At 44.0% G+C, this 20,603-nt stretch overlaps 1 protein-coding gene across 3 annotated transcripts in view; it reads right to left on the bottom strand.

Moving 5' to 3' along the window:
• MPHOSPH9 (M-phase phosphoprotein 9) overlaps positions 1-20,603 on the bottom strand; it is a 493,866-nt gene that overhangs the window by 244,988 nt on the left and 228,275 nt on the right. For all 3 annotated transcript variants that reach the window (XM_085635805.1, XM_085635804.1, XM_085635806.1), the window contains exons 8-9: positions 17,916-18,022; positions 6,630-6,755 (exon numbers count right to left, since the gene is read on the bottom strand). In XM_085635805.1, coding sequence (XP_085491931.1) covers positions 6,630-6,755; positions 17,916-18,022 — 233 coding nt within the window. The remainder of the gene's footprint in view (positions 1-6,629; positions 6,756-17,915; positions 18,023-20,603) is intronic.

The raw sequence follows: 20,603 nt of genomic DNA, 5'->3' as shown, positions 1-20,603 counted from the left end.
GATTTGTGGCGGCGGTGGAAAGACCTGAACACCATTTTGTATAGAACAGCTCCAATGAATGGAATCATCGGCCCGGGGCACAAGTGGGACTTAAACTCCTCTCGGATTGATTGCGGCAAGCCTGCCTATAGCAGCCTGCTTTTAGCAGCCAGTTGTCTAGTTATGGGTACACATGTATCTCCGACCTACGAAGGTCAGCAGCAACTACTGCAATTATTTCTGTAAAAACTCAAGGAGCTGGGGGCGTGGCTTGGTGGGCCAGCATGGCGAACGTGAGATGAGCGTGCTCCATCCAGCCTCACCTTAATCCTCTATTTATCCTGCCTCTCCGGTCTCCTATTTAGTTCCTGGGCTGTTCCGCCATTATCGCTTGCTGAGAGCTACCCCTGGAGCAAGTTTGGGTGCCGCGGACGACTCAAGGGCGGAGGTGTGGCGGCGGCTGCGGCCTACCTGCGCCGCAGTTTCATCCTGAGCAGCGGTGTTGCCTGGGCTTCCTGCAGCGTTGCCTCGCCGCTGCGGCAGCAGCTGAGGGAGTGCGCCATGCGCAAACAGTCGTGTGGGCCTCGGTTGAGTCATCCTGAGCAGGGCTTGCCCCGATAAGTTGGTGGCCCTCCGGTTCCCTATGGGGATACAGCTATTGTCGGCGGCCTGATCGGGTCGCGAGCAGAGTGGTGGCGGTAGCTGGAGACGCAGTTTCGTCCCCGTAGTGGCCCGTATGGTTCCTGGGGGAGAGTGGGCCCTGGGAATGCTGGAGTCCTTCCATATTAGGCGCCCAGCTTGTGAGTATGACTGCGCTGCCTGGGAAGGTGGTCCAACGGCCGCAGGCACCCCTCGCCTCTTCATCTCTCCCCCCCCTCCTCCTTCTCGGAGTGTTTGGGCCCCTTCAGCGACACGGAGATCCGCTGTGTGCAGCATTGAGCGGGGAAAGACGCTGGGTGGTGGCCCATCAGCGTCTCCAAGAGGTGAGAGTGATCCATTGGGGTCCCTCTCCCGGCCTCCACGGCTTGTCCAGTCCTTTCGGCCGGCTGTCGGCCGGACAGTGCGAGGAAACCTGTAGGGGGCTATCATCCTGGGCTTAGCACGTCCCGTGAGGAGTACCGGGGACGTCGGCAGCCGAGTCGGGTCGCGGTGGGGACCGTCGCTGGGGTCAGAGCCCTTGAGTCCATTGTTGGGGCCCCGGTGCTTCCCTCCCCCCCCCCATTTTGATCCCTTTGGGGGTTGTTCCACCAGGGGTTCGGCGGTTGTATCGGGCCGCTGGGACGGGGATCCCAAATCGGGGGTGCCTCCGGGGGGCTTTGCTGAGCCAGCCAGACAAGAGGATGTGTGGGGGGTGGCATGCATTCATCTAGACACCATCAGGAGTGGGACCCTGACCTCCGGCGGAACGGTTGCATATCCACCTCTTGGGGGCTTTTCGGCCGGGGTTGGTGGCAGTAACTGGGCCACTATGACCAGGGATAAGCCCGGCGGCAGCTCGTCTAAACAGAGCACTATAGACAAATTCACGGGCCAAGGGGCTCCAGTGGCACTGCCCGGGGGTCTCAAAATGCTGTGCCGGTCAACGCAGCCCTCCTGGCTGCCATTACCAAGTCCAGAGACACCCTTGAAGCCAAGATTGGGGCAGTCAGCTCCGATGTGATGCTCCTGCGCCAGGACCTGAGGAATGCGGTCGCCCGCATCACAGAGACGGAGAGGAGGATCTCGGGCGTGGAGGATGTAGCCACCACGCTGTAACAGAAGGTATCGTCCCTCGAGACTACGCAGAGGGGCCTGTCATCGAGAGTGGAGGATGCGGAAGGGAGGGCGCGACGCAACAACATGCGCTTTGTTGGCTTTCCGGAGGACTGCGAAAAGGGGAATATGGAGCGATTTCTTACGGACTGGCTTGAGGGCTGGCTCCCCCTGAGGAACTAATGACTTGCTTTGTGGTGGAGCGTGCCCATAGGGCCCTGATGCTGAAGCCCTCCCCCGGGCGCCCGTCCGCGGCCTGTCATCGCCAAGCTCCTCAATTACCACAATAGGGACACTATCCTGAAACAGGCCCAAGCTAGGGAACCGCTGCTCTTCAACCACTCACGCATCTTAATCTTTCCGGACTACACTAAGTTGGTACAGCAGCGGCAGCAGTCGTTCTTGGCTGCCAAGGCCCGCCTCCGTGAACTCAAACTCCCTTATGCCTTGCTTTATCCAGGCAGGCTGCGTGTGGTATTCCGGTCCCGCACCCACTTCTTTGACACGCCAGAGGAGGTGTTCCACAGGACAGATGAAACTGCGGCTGCGTCCTCACTCTCCCTCAGGAAGAGAATCCGACTCCTCCTTGGGCGGGCCTGCCAGGAATCTGCCATTGTACTGTATAGGACCTGCACGGAATAGGAATGTCTGTTAGCACACGAGAGGCCCCTGGCATTCTTAGAGTCCTTAGCTGGAACGTTAGAGGGGCACTTGACAAGATCAAGCAGTGGGCTATCTTGAAGTCGGCCAAGCGCGCCCGCGCAGATGTATTGTTGTTGCAGGAGACCCACCTCATGGGGACTAAGGCATTATGCTTCAAGCATTTTGGGTTTACTCAGGTCTTTCATTCCGGGTTTGTAAGGGGTTCCAGAGGAGTTGCTATTTTAATTCACCGTAGAGTTGCGTATACACATGTTAAGACCTGGGGGGGGGGCCTTCAGGGCAGATACATGTTTGTGCAGGGCACTGTCGGTGGTGAGACCTTGGTTCTGGGGAGTGTCTATGCCCCCCCATCTTTTTCCTGGGGGCTGGCAGAGAAAATTATGACCCTGTGGGCAGATATACCTGAGGGCCTAGCGGTTATTGGAGGGGATCGAAACGATGTGATGGATGTGGCCAGAGACAGATGGGGGACAAGGGGTTTCCCTGAGGCCCGCTACCCTACTAAGCTGCCGGAGTTTAGCCCAGTAGAAGCTAAGGTATTTATGGGGGACCTCCTAGATCATAAGATCTCCAAATTCTATCAGTCCCTGGTTCCGCACTGTTCACCCTCCTTCCAGCGTCTGTGGGAGGCCTAGGAAGGCGATGTGGGTCAGATGGAAGACGAGGACTGGACAGAAGCTTTGGCTTCCCCGTGAGGGGCGGCTATTGCAGTGAGCCTGCGGCTTATCCAATTTAAATATTTCCACCGGGTTTATTTTACCAGGGTTAGGCTCTCGAGGGCGGGCTTGGTGGCTTCCCCGGTGGGTCTCCGTTGCGGGCATGAAGAGGGGACCCTGATACACACTACATGTCAATGCACAGCGCTAGCACGATTCTGGGGGGGGGGTTTGGCCTGTCTCTCTGAAGTCCTGGGGTGGTAGCTCCCTCATTCACCGAAGCTTGTTCTCCTTCATGTGATGGAAGGGATCGGGGGCAACATCTATAAGCGACATCTCATGCTCCTAGGCTTTACCTTAGCGAAGAAAGATATAGCTAGAGCGTGGAAGGCGGTGGTTGCCCCCTCGGTCTCGATATGAAAAATGGTCTGGACTTTTGTATGTGCCATGAGATCCCCATTTTTAATGCTAGAGGTTGCCCTCGGAAGCACTATAAGATTTGGAGGCGCTGGGCAGATTATCTAGGCCTGGAGCTGCCACGGGGGGTGTGGGACCGAGACCTAGAGTAACCCGTTGGCCTCTCCCGTTCCTTGCACTTCCATATGTGTGGCTTGCAATTCCTCAGCAGAAAATGGTATTGTGGATGTTGAGCTCTTGTGTAGATCAATGGAAGTCTGGGTCAGTGATTTGTTGTTCCGGAATAAGGAGACGGTTCGCTGGGAGGGGAAGTTGTTTGTTTGCAGGGACTGATTTTATTTGTATTGCCTTTCATATTCTCCTGTCTTTCAATATCCAAAACGGTCAAAGTCAATTTTTGCATCTTCCCTGCGGCAGTTGTCTCTGGGATTCAGAGATCTGCGTCATATGTGCTATTTTGACAAATAAAATCTGTATAATAACTCAAGGAGCTGAGGTAAAGCAGAAAGAGAGGACACCAAATTGGCATTGTTCCTGCCTCAGAATCAACCTGTCAAGAATTCCTGTCATACAAGGGAAACACGCCCTTATGTAAACAGGAGAGCTGTTACATAACTCAAGGGAAACACGCCCTTATGTAAACAGGAGAGCTGTTACATAACTCAAGGGAAACACGCCCTTATGTAAACAGGAGAGCTGTTACATAACTCAAGGGAAACACGCCCTTATGTAAACAGGAGAGCTGTTACATAACTCAAGGAAAACACGCCCTATAAAGGGAGGAACCGGGAGGTACAAGGCTGTCGGATATTGTGTTTACACCGACGTACCTGCTTCGTGAAGAGCAGTGTTCAGGAGTGGTGCTCCAGTAAGGCAAGAACGGAGGTAGGTCGAGTCGTTACTCCCTGGGCCGTGTCTTGCCCCATCGTCACCTGTGAAGGACCCGGAAGCTCTACCGGTCAACCACTGAGCTTCGCTTTTTGACTCGGCTGAGTCCAAGCGCAGTGGCGCTTTTGCTGGTTGGAGTCGTAACTCCCAGCCCGACCAGAGACACAGGGACTGCCAGCTGTAACGCACACCAGGAGGTGTTTGCCGCGTTACAGACTCGGAAGTCCACAGGATCGATCGAGCGGCTGCTCTCGGTTCAGTCTTCTTGCTTGTGATTGGGGTATCGGTGACGCATCACCAGGAGGTGACTCCGCGTCCCGGTGCAGTCTGAGGAAGAGGTTGAGCGGCTGCTCCCTTCAGGTAGAGACCCCGGCTGGGTGTTTCCCTGACTCCTCGATTCTCCCCAACACTCTTCGTGCCCCTCACAGCCTACCGATTGGCATTGTCGGCCATTTCATTTCTGCCCTCTGTTGGCATACGCCGGGATCGGCGTATATGCAGAGGACGGTTAGGACCATCCGTGCTGTGGGCTGGTAACGTACTTAGCCTGGAGGATTCCAGTGACTATAACTTTTGTTTGTTCTTTGTATTTTATTTGCCTTCATTAAAAGAACTAACCCTTCACAAGTGGTTGCGTCCTCATTGTCGTGTCTGTTAAACGATCCTGAGACGTTCAGGGCGTTACACAACCACAGATAATTCATGTGCAGTGCAGGACAGGTATATAAAAATACATCTCCTGCAAATTTAGGGACAGCATCCAGTCCCCTGGGACCAGAGCAAAAGGAATCCGAGACAGATTGAGCATTTTTAATTTGTCTTGCCGCTTGTGAGGGCAAGATAAAGCAGCCTGGCAACCACTGCAGCAAGGGAGGAAGAGCTACAGGAAAGACACTGCCAAAACCTCTGTCTCAGAAGACTGAGCCTGCTAGTCCTGCACAGGTTGGGAGGGCTGATACTGACTGTAGGCTACCCCCTAGAATAAACCCTCAATTTACCATATTGTATATGAAATGATCGCCTGGAGAAAAAATACCAAGGAGCGTGCTGCGACTCAACCAACCATAAGTTGTTCAAACCCCAAACCAGACTTTTTCCCAAACAATATAGAGCCATCAAAGGACAAAACACAGTTGACCACTTCCAGGCATGCCTTCTAAGCACAACCCTGTTGCCAATAGCTCTGCTCCCAGAGTTTGTGCCGTCTTTACCAGCACACAAGACATCCTACACTGCATCTTGACCATCATATATTGATTAAGCCAACGAGGCCATGAGGACGGCTGGCAAGAGTTTGCCGGCCAAGTCATATCCACCTTCAAAGTAGTTCCTTCAATGACAGGAACTTTTATAACAATATGTCTCTTGCATCCGAAAATATTGTTATTTTGAGCTTTTTTTATTTTTATTGGTGAGGGCACAAAAACTCCCCTCTACAATAAAGTTTCACCAAGACCATAATGAAACACAACAGGCACTGACACCCCAAAAGGCTGGAAGCTAGCACCTATTGGCTTTGCCAACGCTTTTTTAACCACAGTGTTTCAAATGTAAACCTGGAAGTTAGATTGGGAAGAGAATTCCCAAGAACCCCATTGAAACCCTGCACTCTTATTACATGCCTACATCACAGCTTCTACTAGAGCTAGTCACTGCATTGTGTTAGTCAAAGGTTGTGTGCTTCAAATGGATATAACAAGGTTCGGTCTTTCATTGTTGTACGTTTTCAGTTGTTTCAGTCTATGCTGGTTCTAAATGCCAGTCATAACTATAGCTACCATTGGACCCATGTTTAATGCGACACCTTCAATTAACAGCCATCAAGGACTTAATTTTGATTTTAGCATTGTAAATACAGGATAGACTAGCTAGAATCCAAAATACTATATAAAATATTCATTTTTCATTGGACTACAACTACACAAATCATTAAAGTGTTTTCTCATGACATTTATTTTTCATTATTTACAAAATATGTTGCTGTATAATTCACATGACATTTATTTTGACAGCTGGACTCATGCTTTTGCTCAGAACCCAACCAGACGCATGGATTGCCACCTATAGTTATCTGGTTCATGCAAGGATCAAGCTCACGATCTCTGGAAAATCTCCATGCCAGGCCACTCAAGAACATATTGTATTTTGTAAATCAATTCTTTCATAAACATCAAGCTGCACAACTGGTATGCACCAAGCGTACATTCCTTCAATGACTTGCCTTGGTTGCATTTCACAGGAGCAATAGTCTCAGGTTAAATTGATAAATATTACCTCTGGTGGATGACTCTGATGGGCTTGGTCAGGTGGACTCCATGCAGGTCGTTCGTCCTTCTCTCTCAGTTTATTTTGATAAATCACCTTTAAAGACTGAAGCTTACTCTCACTGGCAGAATTAGTCTTGAAAATAAAAGCACATAGTTACACTTTATTACTTTGGAAGCCTTTGGTGTCATCAAGCTAGCCTCAATTCTGCAGAGGAACATAACGAGTACCCGAATGCTACTGACTTAGCCACTCATCTAATTTCTTTAATTACCTCAAAAATGTCATTAAAATATATTTGCAGAATGGATTGGACATTTCACTATAATCACAATTTAAAAGAAAACTCCATGGCTGTGAAACATATTGAGGTCTATTCACTAACAGCATTTTGTAGTACATAAAGTAGTACTACTTCGGTACCACAAAATGCAATTTATAACCCTACGGTAAGAGACGGTGTCTGTGATTTCCTCATGCATGGATATACGTTTCAGTACTAAATGTGGAAGGGACAAATAAGAGCAGATGGAAAAAGGGAAATACTCCTAAATTAAAAGAGTTTTCAGAATTAAGGAGTGGTGTAGTATGGGACATGCTAGAACAAACACAACCACAAAACAGTAAGACCATAGCTTTTCACAATCTACACATCTAAAGTTACTACAGTGGCACTGTTGTGAATGTACTCTATTTTAGCCTTCAAGTAAATCAAACACAATACATGGCCACTCACAGGTACTGCAACACACTCCAGTAGAAAATGGCAGATGCAGAGGAATAAAATGACATGCTATAGAAACTAATGTTAGAATAATAATTTTGACTGTTAAAATATGCATATTTATTTTAATGTTACTATATATATATATATATATATATATATATATATAGTCATGTGATCAAGGCTCAAGGGGAGCCGAAACGTTATGGCGACATCAAGCAGTTGAGCGAATAAATTCCTTGCACTAAAGAAGGTGGTCCGTGTTTGTGTTGTTGCGCGGGGGTACGAGGAGGCTGCCCTGCCAGGAATGCAACTGAACTGATATATATATATATATACACACACATATATACACACAATTTATTTTTTTACATCATTTTAAAAGTTAATTAAAAAAATTAAATTAGACTTATTCAAAATAAATATTTTACATTTAAATTTGATGAATTAATGTACTGTAATATGTTATTAGTTCTATGAAAAATTATTATTAAATTTATGTTATATTAAAATATGTTGTCTTTTTTATTTTCAAATTAAAATATTTTTATTAATTTTGTATAAAGAATAATAAACTTGAATAATTGTCCCAAATCGTTCACATAGGGAGATCTCTGCCATGGTGGCAAAGATCTCCTCTTAAGTGTGCAAAGTTACTAGCAGTAAATCTACTTTTGTAAATCCTGTCTTAAGAGGCTCCATCCTCTGATTTGAAGCAGTGGAGACATGCAAGTCTACACCTAGGTGTAAATCTACACTGAAATGGTGACCAGCAAAAAAGTGTAGAGTTAACCTAGGTGTATTGGCACATAAATACACATGGTTGTATGGCAGGGCATGGGTGCCAATATTACACAGACCTGCTTTATTGCCCTAATGGAAAGCAGTAACAACGACAGAAGTCAAGTATGTCAAACACTAACATTCTAGAACAAGTATAAAACAACAGAACCCACAGACATCTTCCTTCTTTTGTTGCTGTTCATGCACAGATATGTTCTATAATTATTTAGGCGCTGTGATTCTATGGAATGTCCTAATATTATGTATGAATGTTTAGTTGCGATCCACGGTCTTTGCATGTTGATAAGCCGAGGGGAGAGTCTGCTACAGGAAGCTACTTGGTATCACCTCTTTTATATATATGTCTAGCTTCGTGAGGTGCTTTTGAGTGTCATTTCTATGTAGTGTTTTTAATTATGTTAGTTATGCTTATTTTCTGAGCGACTCTGCATCAGTATTAGGTTTGGTACCCCCACTTGTTTTTGGAGGCCATTAACAGGCACGAGCGGGCAACAGGGTTGCTTGAATAGGAGATCCTGGGCCCAAGGAGCTTATTACTTCTGTTGCACTTGTGCTCCTTCTGGCTGCACTGAGGCAGAACAAGAGAGCTTGAGGAGGAAGGCAGTGCAGAGCGCCAGGTGGGGGGAATTGGTTAATGCTCACATTCTAGTGTGTGGCCATTCATCAGGAGTGGAGCTCTGTCATCCACCATAAGCTTATTTGCTATTGTGTGTTGTAGCCCTCTTGAAAAATTGGTCAAGGCTCCTTGAGGGTTTGTGAATTCTTACGGCGCCCATACTTTGGGATGGTTATGAACATTGCCTGACAGGAATCAGATGAACGATGTTTTCACATGGCCAGCAGCAATGACCAGGTTATCAAAGGGAACGTCTAGTATTTTAGATCCCATTGAGTGGTGAGCGTATTGCAATAGTAGAATTAATTATTTTTTCTAAAGGTGGAATATTTTTTTCTGAGGAGAGGATTTGTGTGAAAAGGTCAGAGGGTACAGAGCAGAAAATCCAGAGGGATTGGTAAATTAGGCTTTTATTTCTCTTGCTAAATGGCTTAGGAGGCATCCTTACAATTGTATGGAGAAATTGATGCCACTGTTTGCTCTGAAGGAAAGAGGCAGGAAGAAACCTAGGAGGACGAAAAGTTCTGGTCGGCGGGTGATTCAGAAGACCTGGGAAGGGAATTCTAATAGGCAAAAAGTGTAAAGAAAGAGAAAACACCTTCAAGAGGGGTCAAATTCAGTTTGACAAAGGAAGATCCATGCCGGCCTATTGTCTCAAAAAGAGGCAGGCACCCAGAGAGAGCATAGGAGATGTCTAAAATGGTCAAACAGCCATATTTCAGTGGTTTGTAATGAATCCTCCAGAAGTGGGGATGTTGAAATGAGTTGTTCCTAAGGATTAGATTCAGATAGGGAGGAGGATAATGTAGGAACTGGGCTTTTGTTGCAGTTGTTCCCCCACTTTTTGCCTTCTTTTAAGCAACTAGATATTGATTTTCGACTATGAGAGTGCACTGAGTAGTCTCAAATGTGATTAAACATAGGGTCTGCCCGCATACATTATAGATGCTCTGTCACTGTACCTATACCGCCAAGATATAGATATAGATATAGATCGGCCCCTTAGTTCTTTTTCCACAGATGTTTTCAAACTACTATGTGCATCAAGGACTTACCTGCCTTCAATATTGATATTTTGGGTGGATACTATATTTTCCCACAGATACTATAGCTTTATCACCTTTATTAATAATACTCCAGTGGCCAGATTGGATCTGAAGAACTATTCCCCCCAGCAAAAGCTCTGCTTTGTCACCAAGTGGTATCATATGGCTTCGGTCTTAAATCCACCAGCTTCATATGTGGCGTCATTATTGTATATATGGCAATGAGGGATGATGATGACGTCAGGTACTGGATTCTTTTTGGTCTCCCATCAAAGCATTAATGATGGCAACAATCATAGCAGATGATACATTTGCATACTTTGGGATCTTAATTACAACGGCCCTACTAATCAATATAGTATCCACCAGAAATAGCATTACCTACGAAAAGTAAACCATCTGATGATTCCTCACCTTATGAATGAATCCAAAGTAATACCGCAATGGGGGTGAGAGCGAGTAATAATATTCTTCAAAAGTATTAAGGAGAAGCAGATGGCTGCCTTGCAAATATAAGCCACTGGAACACCACTGGTGAGAACTGTAAAAGCCATGGCCCTTGCAGATTGGACACCAATGTGCTGGAGGTTCTTTTTAGGTCACAGCTTAAAAGATCTTCTCAGAAAGAGTAAACCTACATGAAATTGTGTGCTTTATTCTTGCTTTTTCTTCATTTGGCTCTGGCGAAACAGTTGATAAGGAACTCCTTCTTGTCTTGCGTAGTCCACGTAGTAAGATAATGAATGCCGGGGGGGGTCAGTCTATACAGTTGCTCATTTTCCTTGGTCGGGTGAGGAGGAAAGAATGAAGGAAAAGTGACAGACTAGTTCATGTGAAAGGCAGATATACCTTTCAGCGAGATGGAAGTGAAGTTGTGAAGTGCCAGTTTATATGGGGCAAAGCACATAAGGGTAGCCAGACTGAAAGGGTCTGAAATTCACCCATCCTATGGGCTGAAGTTATTGACATCAGTAATACAGTCTTTAACGCGAGTAAACTTATTGGGCAACTGTGCACTGGTTCGAATAGAGAAGCCATAAGGAAGGTTAACACCAGATTCTAACCATACTGTAAAACAATAAATAAGGTAGGAAACATATTATAAAGTCCTTTTAGCACCACTAAATAAGACTTGAAAACAGAGGGTTGGTCAGGTAGACATTTGAAAGCAGACAAGGCAGTAAAATATCCTTACACAGTGGTAATTACCAAATTCTGCTGGGCCAGGGAGAGTGCATCGGAAAAGGGAGGCGGAAAGGATCCAAGTCTTCTGACTCACACCAAGGAACCTAATTTGTCCAGCAGTTTTCAGAAACAGATTTTGTAGGTTTCTGGCAGTCAAGATGACGACTGCCACTTCTTTTATCAAACAGGAGATCTGTAGCGTCAAATGTCTGGGGTGCAAGATGTGACCACCCAGCAGTGTGAGCAAGTTTAATCTATGTAAGAGGAAGAGGAGGCCGAATGTTTAGATCAAATAGATTGGTGTTCTAAATCCTCCTCTTGAATATGGGGTGATCAGGATCAGTTCAGCTCCGCCCTCCTGCAGGACTTTTGTCAGAAGTGTGATGAGTGCACATGCAGTCGCAAAACAATCACATTTACCACCTACTTCAAGTAGGTGGTAAGCCAGTTGCAAACTGGGACCTCTTCCCCTTTCTGAATGGATGCGAAAATATTTTTACTAGCAAGTAGTGTTCCCGCAAACTTTTACATTTTTCTTTTAAACGCATCCCATTTTCTTTTAAGGAAAACGGGCTGCATTTGAGTTTTTGTTTGCATTATTTAAAAAACAAACAGACATGGTGATCTGCTGTCCTCAGCAGGCGACCATCCCTGTGATATGTGAGATTCCTAAAGGGTCGCGAATTGCGACGTACCTCATTAATATTAATGAGGTAGGTCTTTAGCGACCCCATTAGGAATCGCAAACAGTGTCGGAGACACTATTGTGCATTCCACTTTACGAGTCGCAAAACGTCGCAATTTGTGACTCGCTAAATGGAATGGTCCTACATCTGGCCCCTAGTGAATAGTTCAGTCCAAAAGGCCGTCCACAGGGAACCATTAGAAGGGATTTGGATAGCACAAAACTGAAAAGATTTCCTGCTTTGGACTGTGGAGAAGAGATCCACTCAAGGCTATCCCATGCCTGCAAGGTGAGCTGCCACTGGGAAGATGCCATGCAGTAGGGCCTACCGCCACAGTCGTAAATGTCCACACACATGGTCCAGCAACCCACACTGCCCTGCCTATTAATCTAGTGGACAGTGCTCATTTTGTTGTATAGTATCTGGATGGTACTCCCAGAGATGGAAAGGGGAAAAGTCTTCAGGGACTTCAGGGGAAGACAGACAGACTGCCCATAGCATCAACACATTAATTTGTAGAAGCTGCTCCAATACAGACCAAAGGCATTGCACCTGTCATGTTGTCCAGATGAGTAATTCAGCCCAATGAAAAGGAGTCGAACTACAACTGCAGAGGCTAAATGGGCAAACTTCCATGAGATCTAAGATCCATCCGGGATGACAGAGTGAAATATCTGCGTCCAAGACAAATATTTCCTCTGATCCTTGAGCAATTACCGCCTTGGGGACCACTGGAGGACCCTGTATCAACAGAATGCATTCTGCCATCACGCTGAGTAGACACAAGACTAGCAGGTCTAGGATATGAATCAGAAACATCAGAATAATATGCTGAATATCTGCAATCTACTGAGGAGCAGGAGAAGTATTCATATGGGTCTCACCACTGCACCTATGAAGGCCAACATCTGCTTCTGGACAAGGTGAGACTTCTGGGTGTTGAGTGTCAGGGCGCACTAAAGATACTTCATGACTAGCGTAGAGTTTCCTCTACCACAAGCAAGAAGACAAGTAATGAAATATCTAGAATCCTTATCTTCTAAGTAAAGCAGCAACAAGAACAAACATTTTGGTGAACACTTGTAGAGTGGTTGTCAGACCAAATGTAAGAACTCCAAACTAAAATTGTTTGGCCCCCAAGATAAATCAGAGGTAGCTCCTGAGAGCAAGGAGGATGAAAAAAGTATTCACAAAGGTCCATGGACATCAACCAATCTCAGTCTCCTGCCTGAAGATCCAGCAGGACCAGGCTCAAGGACACCATTTTGAACTTCCTGGAAAATGAACTGGATCTAGAGGTATAGGTCAAGGATGTGACGGAGGCCTTTTGGGGACCAAGAAGAGAGTAGAGTGAATTAGAATCTGGGGTCCCTCTCCTTCAAGAGTTAACCCTTCTATTGCTCCTTTTTTAAATAGAAGAAGGTCATCTGCCTGCCACATAGAGGTAAACTGGAAGCAATAGTACTGCTAGTGGAGCAGCTTCGCTGTGGAGTCTAGGGCCCAGCAAGTACACCGTAGCGAGTATTCCTAAAACGTTCAAAGGAGGAGCCAGGATTTTCCATGAAGAGCCAAACGCCTTAGAAGGGCATATCCATAATGGCCACCTCGAAATTTGCAAAAAAGCTTGTGGAGCGCATCAAGGCACAATGGCGCAAAGGAACGCTATGGCCATGGATCAAGTTACTATGTCAGTGGAATCCAGGTGACCCTTCAAGATCTGTTTGAAGGCAGCTAAATCATTGTTGACCAGATCCGGGAATGACTTGTTCATTATGAGCAAAGGAAGACGGATTACGGTTATTTCGACCAATTCCTACAAGGTGTGAACGTTTCTTCCAAGAGAACACATGGTATTCGCAGGGCAATGCAATGACAAAAATTTAGGGTCAGAAGGCATAAGCCTATGGCATTGTGTGATTGATTTGTGGACTGCCAGGTAGGAAAATAACTTCTCCCAGGCAGTTATAACTGGCTATAAGAGTAACTTCTTTAAAGGTAGCAAGCGTTATAAAATAGCTGAGGATGGTTCCTAGATTTCACTTAAGATGTTGAACTTTGTCTCAGCAGTGGACCAAGGTAATACTAGTCCAGTGCTTCTGTTGCTTTACATAAAACTGAGGCAAATGAACAGACTTATTTTGAAGTAGGCCCGAGGGGTTAGAAATGTACCCTTCTGGAGATGTCTCGGGGACTCCTTTTACTTTGTAGGTCAACAATGAGGCCGGTATCTGTATATTAAAAATGAAGCAGGTTAACACCCTCCAATTAGTTTTTCTCCATATGCTAGCAGCCCAACTGTAAATTGCCAGGACCTCTGCATCTGATCCAAAATGTTCCACTATCCAAGCAAATCTCTGGGCTCTCAGGAGGTGTCCTGCCATGGGGCAATAGGAAAACAGGCATAAACCTTTTCTTTAACCACTCGGATAACATTTGGCAACTTGCCTACAAGGGTTGCGCCGGTAATTGCATTGTAGGCATGACTGACAACACTGAAGAAGGCTATGGTTTAATTGGATGCGACACCAAGGCCCAAGCCTGTGGGAGCATAAAGATGGGTGGCAGCAGGGTCACAGTAGCTAAAATCACCAAAGGTGCAGGCACTGGCCCCCCTCGGACTGGTTCAGAGAGTATTGGAGTCAACCTTGAATTTGTCTATTATGGTTTGCCAAGAGTGAGCTATTTCTGCATCGTTTTCTTTAGACCCAGAATAGGCTTAGACAACATAGAACAGACTGTGTCGGGGAACACTGCTGAGTCTCTGATGCTTACAGTAGCAAGACCATTTCCTTGAGGATCTTTCCTATGAAATTGTGTGTATTTTGCAAAAAGATACCTTGGGTAATCGTTCCCTGTCCGATGACCTACCTGAAGGAGTGAAAATAGTCTGCCTTGGGGTGTACTTGAGGCCTTCGAAAATAGTTTGACCTTCTGCTACCTGATGGCCTTTGGGTGCATCCGAGAGCAAAAGTCACTTGCTAAAAAATCGTGGTGATATAATACACCATAAATACATGTGTAGCTCCACCAACAACATCATCTTACAAAATCTTACAAAGTGATGGAATCATGAGACCTCAGCAGAAGACATGGTGAAGTCCTTAACTTTTCTTTGTCCTTCTATAAAGTTTCAGAATAATCTCTTTGATTCAGGGGCAGCATGAAGCACACTAAAATATTCTTCAAATACAAATATAATGTTTCCTTTACATTTTATTTTAAATTCATTTTCATAGCTGAACCTACTAAAAAAATAAATACTGCAAAAGATCTAATTATATAGGGAAAGTCTGACTTGGGCAGAGCCATAAGTGTAGAACCTTCTCTGTGTCTACAAGATATAGCACACATCTGCTAAACGAAGCATACCATAACTTTCTTATTAGAATTATATTGCCTAACTTCAAACAACAGAAATGAAGGTCGAACAAGCTGCGGAATTTTCCAGGCTAGAGGATTTAAACATGATTTCCCAGATAAACTGATATTCAGAATTGTTGCAAAGAGCATATCTAACAAATTTACCAATTTTCAAACAAACGTATTACAATCAAGTCCTTAAAGCTATGTAAAACTCAAGAGAATTAATTGCACTTGCACTTTCAGTGGGAAATGACTGTTTGCAATGCCAATTGCAGAGTTCAATAAGTGAAGATCGAGAAAGTCTTTATGTAAATACTGTCCGTATATTTTTTATATTGATAGGTTTGCATTGGTTGATTCTGAGATATAGTTTTGTTGCGGTTTGTTTTTAAGGACTGTGTCCAAAATAAACTTTGTTTTGATGAGGCAAAATATAGAATTGACAACACACCTATTCAACTTAATTTATTTTATGTCTGCTTCATATAAACTACTGTAGGAACTACAAATTTAAACGAATTTGCACTAAAACGTTAACACAGATAGAAGAAATGTAAATAGTTGTGAGTCCTGCCATTATGATAGCCGCCAAATGCAAAGTCCACATAGACAGAGCCAACAAAGGGAAACATTCTGATACAGTGCTTTTGACCAGTGTGGTCATACCACTACTGATCATAAGCCATGTGTTACATTTTGCAAAGTATGAATTGCAGGCCTTTGCTATATGGATCGTACAGTATGTAAAATATATACTGAATGATTTTGCTTTTGATTTTATTATTTTTAGTACAATGTCTCATGAAGTGCTACTGCTTCCTTTTTTAAATTGACATTTTATTGGCATTATTAATAATACATCACCCAATGGGATGACCATGGAATCACTTAACAGAAAAATAAATGTTTCTAATCGTAATTCTGTACTAAATATACAATAATACATCTAACTCCCCACTCCTGCAATATCATATATCATGCTTCCACATAATACCTACAGCTACATTTCCTATATCATTTTTAGAATTCTACATGCGCACCAAAATCAAGTGTCAACTGTAAACTATTCAGAAGGAAGAGAGAACAAGCATTTGCAATGCAATTGGTATGGCATTTAAGAGGGTTTGAGCTATTGGCATTGTAAATGTCAATGCCTTTTATTTCTGTGTTTTGAAAACCTGCAAGAGGTGCATAAACATGAACTTTGTTCTTATAGTCATTGCTTACAAGAAGCAAAGCTGGCAGTAACTGCTTCTTTTACTGCCAGTCTGTGGTGCTGAGTGATGTTGAGTTGGTGCTGTGCTGAGGAAGTGGTGCGCTGATGCAGAGGTGGGGCTGTGTTGGAGGTGGTGCACTGATGCGGAGATAGTGCTGAGCAGTGCTGATGTTAAGGTGGTGCTGCGCTGAAGCTGATTTGGTGAGGCACTGGTGGTGCACTGATGAGGAGGTGGTGCTGTGTTGATGTTGAGACAGTGCTCAGGTGATGTTGAGGTAAGACTGAGTGATGCGGATTCCCTCACCACTACACTTTAACAGTGTCCCTTAAGGCTCCATAACCACTAATGTTCAGATGCATTTAATTAGTTATAAAGCGCCACACATATCAGTGTAGGGTGTCAGAGCACTTTGCATCACATACAAATTACAGAGACAATCAATCAGAAGTGTATAAATTAGTGTAAAGGAAATGTTACACAACACAGAGGACTACAGGGTGTAGGAGTCACAAGTCATGCATATTGGTAGGCAGCATTGCTAAAGAGTACTTGGGCCCCAGAAGCACAAACTCAGAATTGAAAACAGAACTCCATAGTTGGGAGTTCTCTTATATAAAAACAATTTCCATCCAGATGAACCCTTTTTGCAACTTTAATATCTCATCAAATATTTACTTTGCAGTGCATGCAGTTCTTTGATGACAGTTATAAATTCACTGTTCTGTTAGGATTTTAATTAAGTAACAGAAGAGCAGTAACCCATTGACCTATTTACATTTTATGCACTTTGTAATCTGCATAGATCACTGCTGGCATATTAACCCTCAGGCTACCTTGCAATGAGTTAAAACTTCTTCCACTAGACAACTCTGACCTCTCCAGCAAGAACATCAATCACCGGAGTTATCTTGACATTTTTATTATCTGGAAATTGCAGGAGGCCAGGAATGTGTGGAGTGCTTTTAAAAGCAAAATAACATTGCCCCTCTGAAGTCAGTATCCTGTGCAATCGCACAGCCCTTTTGCTGGCCCTGGGTTCTTGTTCTGCTTTTAATTTATGTTATACATTCAAATGCACATTTTAAAGGGGACATTTTTCCAGAAGGAAACATTTTGACCTCAGCGCAAAACTGATGAGGAGAAACTTCCAACTCCTCAGCCAGCAGCCAAGCACAAGTCCTGGAGAGGAGGAAAAACACATGCAGCATGCATATTAAAGTACAATTTCAAGCTGTGTTTAAGTGTTGGTTTAACTTTTTACATGATTTAGAGCTGCAGTAGCTAGAAAGCATGGCTGGCTGCTGCTGGCTTCGGACAGGAAGGACGAGACATGAATGCTGAAATACAATGTAAGCAGTTATGTCTGAGCACCCACAGTGTAACAAGAGGTTGAAAACATAATAAAAATCGCCCCCCCCACCCCCACAAGCAGATCAACAGAACAAATTGCAATGATATTGTACTAAATCCATGCTCCTTGGAGGAAAACGGAGGGGCAAAGAGGCAGGACTGGCCACTAGTAAGCAAGGATTTTTAAAGGACATTGAAATAAACAAATGAGAAGCAAGGAATGGCATTTGGCCCACAGAGATATAAGTATAATAAAGTATAGAAGAGGACATACGCTTACGCTCGACCTAAAAAATAGGTGTACCTGCTGCATGGCCAGGTTATCGGAGAACACGTTGGAAAGGCCTTTTTCAAACGTCTTGGGTAAAGAGTGATACATTTCCTTTTCATCCAACTTCCAATAACTCAGTCCTAGAAAAAAATATATAATGATGTTAATTGATCCTAAGTGAGATGTAACAAAAACATTGATGCAAAACAGAAAGCTAGCCCATATTTGGAAATGTGAACAAATACGGATGTATGTATTCTGTCAAGTGAATGACAATTTTCAGCTTACACATATACAACATACCCTTCCATGACCTCTTGATTTCCAACTTGTGAAGTTTTGCATTATTGTGAAGTACTCTCAAGTTATATTGTGTTAATATTAAATGTATTAACTTATGAGAGACGTAATTATAAGTGCTGCAGTAAGTTTGGAATCGGGCACAAACTGTGTTTTTCCCCAGATTAAGGTATGTGTTTCATGTTAATTGTATTCAGGCCCGTATTTTTGCCCATGGAATTTCCTCCCTTAAAGGGGAATACTGTCCATTTTAGCATAGTACCTAAGCTGATGCAAGGCAGCTCCAATTGGTGAAAAAAAATGCTGACAATCACCTAGAGGCTAAAATTAAGCATACAACTTCATTGTATTTCTTCTCATGGCAGCAAGACTCATTTATTTATCTGCTGATTCTTAAAAAAAATCTGAAAACAAGGGGGAGAGTTAGGACAGTATGTAGGCCGTTCTTGTCCCAAACTAATGTAATAAACAACTAAGACGGACCACTAGAGAGTGGCTGGGTCACCCTAGTAGTGTAGAGCACCTAATGGGCTTTTAAAAGAACCCTCACACACCAACCTAGTTGGGGTCATGCTTCATCATTGGGTTCCCAGCTGGGTAGCCGAATGCTGCGACACCGGATTACAGGAGCGTTTTTTTATGCGTTATATGTGATGGTGTTTAAGGTGCAGTGAAATTAAAAATACCTCTGGGAAACTCACTAACCAATACTTTATTCCCAGTGGCCCATGGTAGATAAAACAAGCATTTGCAATGCAATAGGTCTCGCATTTATACGAGTTTGAGCCATTGGCATTGTAAATGGCAATGCTTTTTATTTATGTGTTGGTTTTTAAAACGTAAATAAGAGGCATTGTCATTTACAATGCCAATAGGTTAAACGCTCGCAAATGTGAGACCTATTGCATTGCAAATGCTTGTTTTTAGCTTATAATGGCTTCATTGCTAGCTGATCTAGCATAAACATCATAATTGTGTATACTATGTTAGAGTGTATTAACACCCCGTTAAACACTTTTGAAGCACATACTCAATGAGCCTTTTCTTTTTGGTAAAGACAATGAATAGGTGCTTCAGATGTATATTAATGTGATTTTTTTAACCAGATTATACTGCGTGACTAATTGGATACTCTTATCATTTTTAGCATGTACAGTATAGGTCTTTGTGACCTGGTTTCCATTTTTTGATTATGCGCCTTCTGGGTACCGCCTGTTGAGAAAAATATGGTACTCCTCTTTGTCTACTTGTCATATGCATGCATCAATGGTGCACATAGGCAAGCAGGTGATACATTCAACATGACCATGCAGTACGACACTGTTGTGGTGTTATATGCGTCTTACAAGGGTGTGCTCATTGGCATGTATTCATACCTAGTTATTTTTATTTAAATAGACTGACAGCAAATGTGTATTCTCTCCTTAACACAAGGGGTGCACTACATTTGGTACAACTACTTACAATCTTTGGCTGTTATTGGTTGACACTTGGGGATGGTATTCGGGTTCTATGATACATACGCAGTCTGAATTGATAGACTGAATAAAGTTTTGATTGACTGTATTATGTACATATTATAGACCTGAAAACGGTCTGCCTTAGACTAAACAAGTGTTGGCTGTACGTTACAACAATAATGGAAACTGGAAATCTACTGATTGATCGTTGCATATACTCATGGATCACTGGAAACTTTGGAAATAAACCAGAGAGAAGACATGCACATTGGTGGTCGTTTATTACTGCACGAAAGTGTTATTCCCTGCTGTTACTATTTGGAGGTGCTACAGTGTGATTCTATAACTGTTACGGGGATCTTGCCTGCTTTTCAGGGTTTCAGTCTCTTTAATGTTAACATTTAATGGCAGCTAGCTTTTCTTAGCTGCTAGTTTACCATTAAAAAGCACATTAGGACGACTTAGGTTCCAAATGGACCCTATAGCACCTGAACATGAGGCACCCCTGCAAATCTCTCTCGGCATAAGGCAGAGCGAGGCGCCTTTAGCTTTCGACTGGGTCACAAGCCCATGAAATTCCCCAACACACAAACTACTCTCCAAGCATGCTAACAACGCAAATATGATTTATTGAACCAAAGTGGTAATTTGAGACCCCAACAATTTACAGCACTTCAGCATTATCACCCGAGTGTAACAAAAAGGAACATCCCAAATCTTGGTGGGAAGGACATTACCAGTACTGAGTTTACTATAAACTGATTTTCCATTTCACATCTAGGATGCTCTGACTGGGACGTTTCAGACAAGTTCTCATCCAATCTTCAGCCGATCGGTACTCATTCAGAAACAACTCATTCAGGAGTTTTACAGTCCTTGGTTGCTCCCTTCCACCAGTGCCGCTGCCCCTCCTTCCTCAAAGCAGCTTGAGTCACTGACCTTAATAACAAATTAATTACAG

The sequence above is a fragment of the Triturus cristatus genome, chromosome 11 (assembly GCF_964204655.1).
Source record: "Triturus cristatus chromosome 11, aTriCri1.1, whole genome shotgun sequence".
Classification (NCBI taxonomy): Eukaryota; Metazoa; Chordata; class Amphibia; order Caudata; family Salamandridae; genus Triturus; species Triturus cristatus.
Note: the sequence above shows the minus strand (reverse complement) of the source record. Positions and strands in the feature narration are given on the sequence as shown.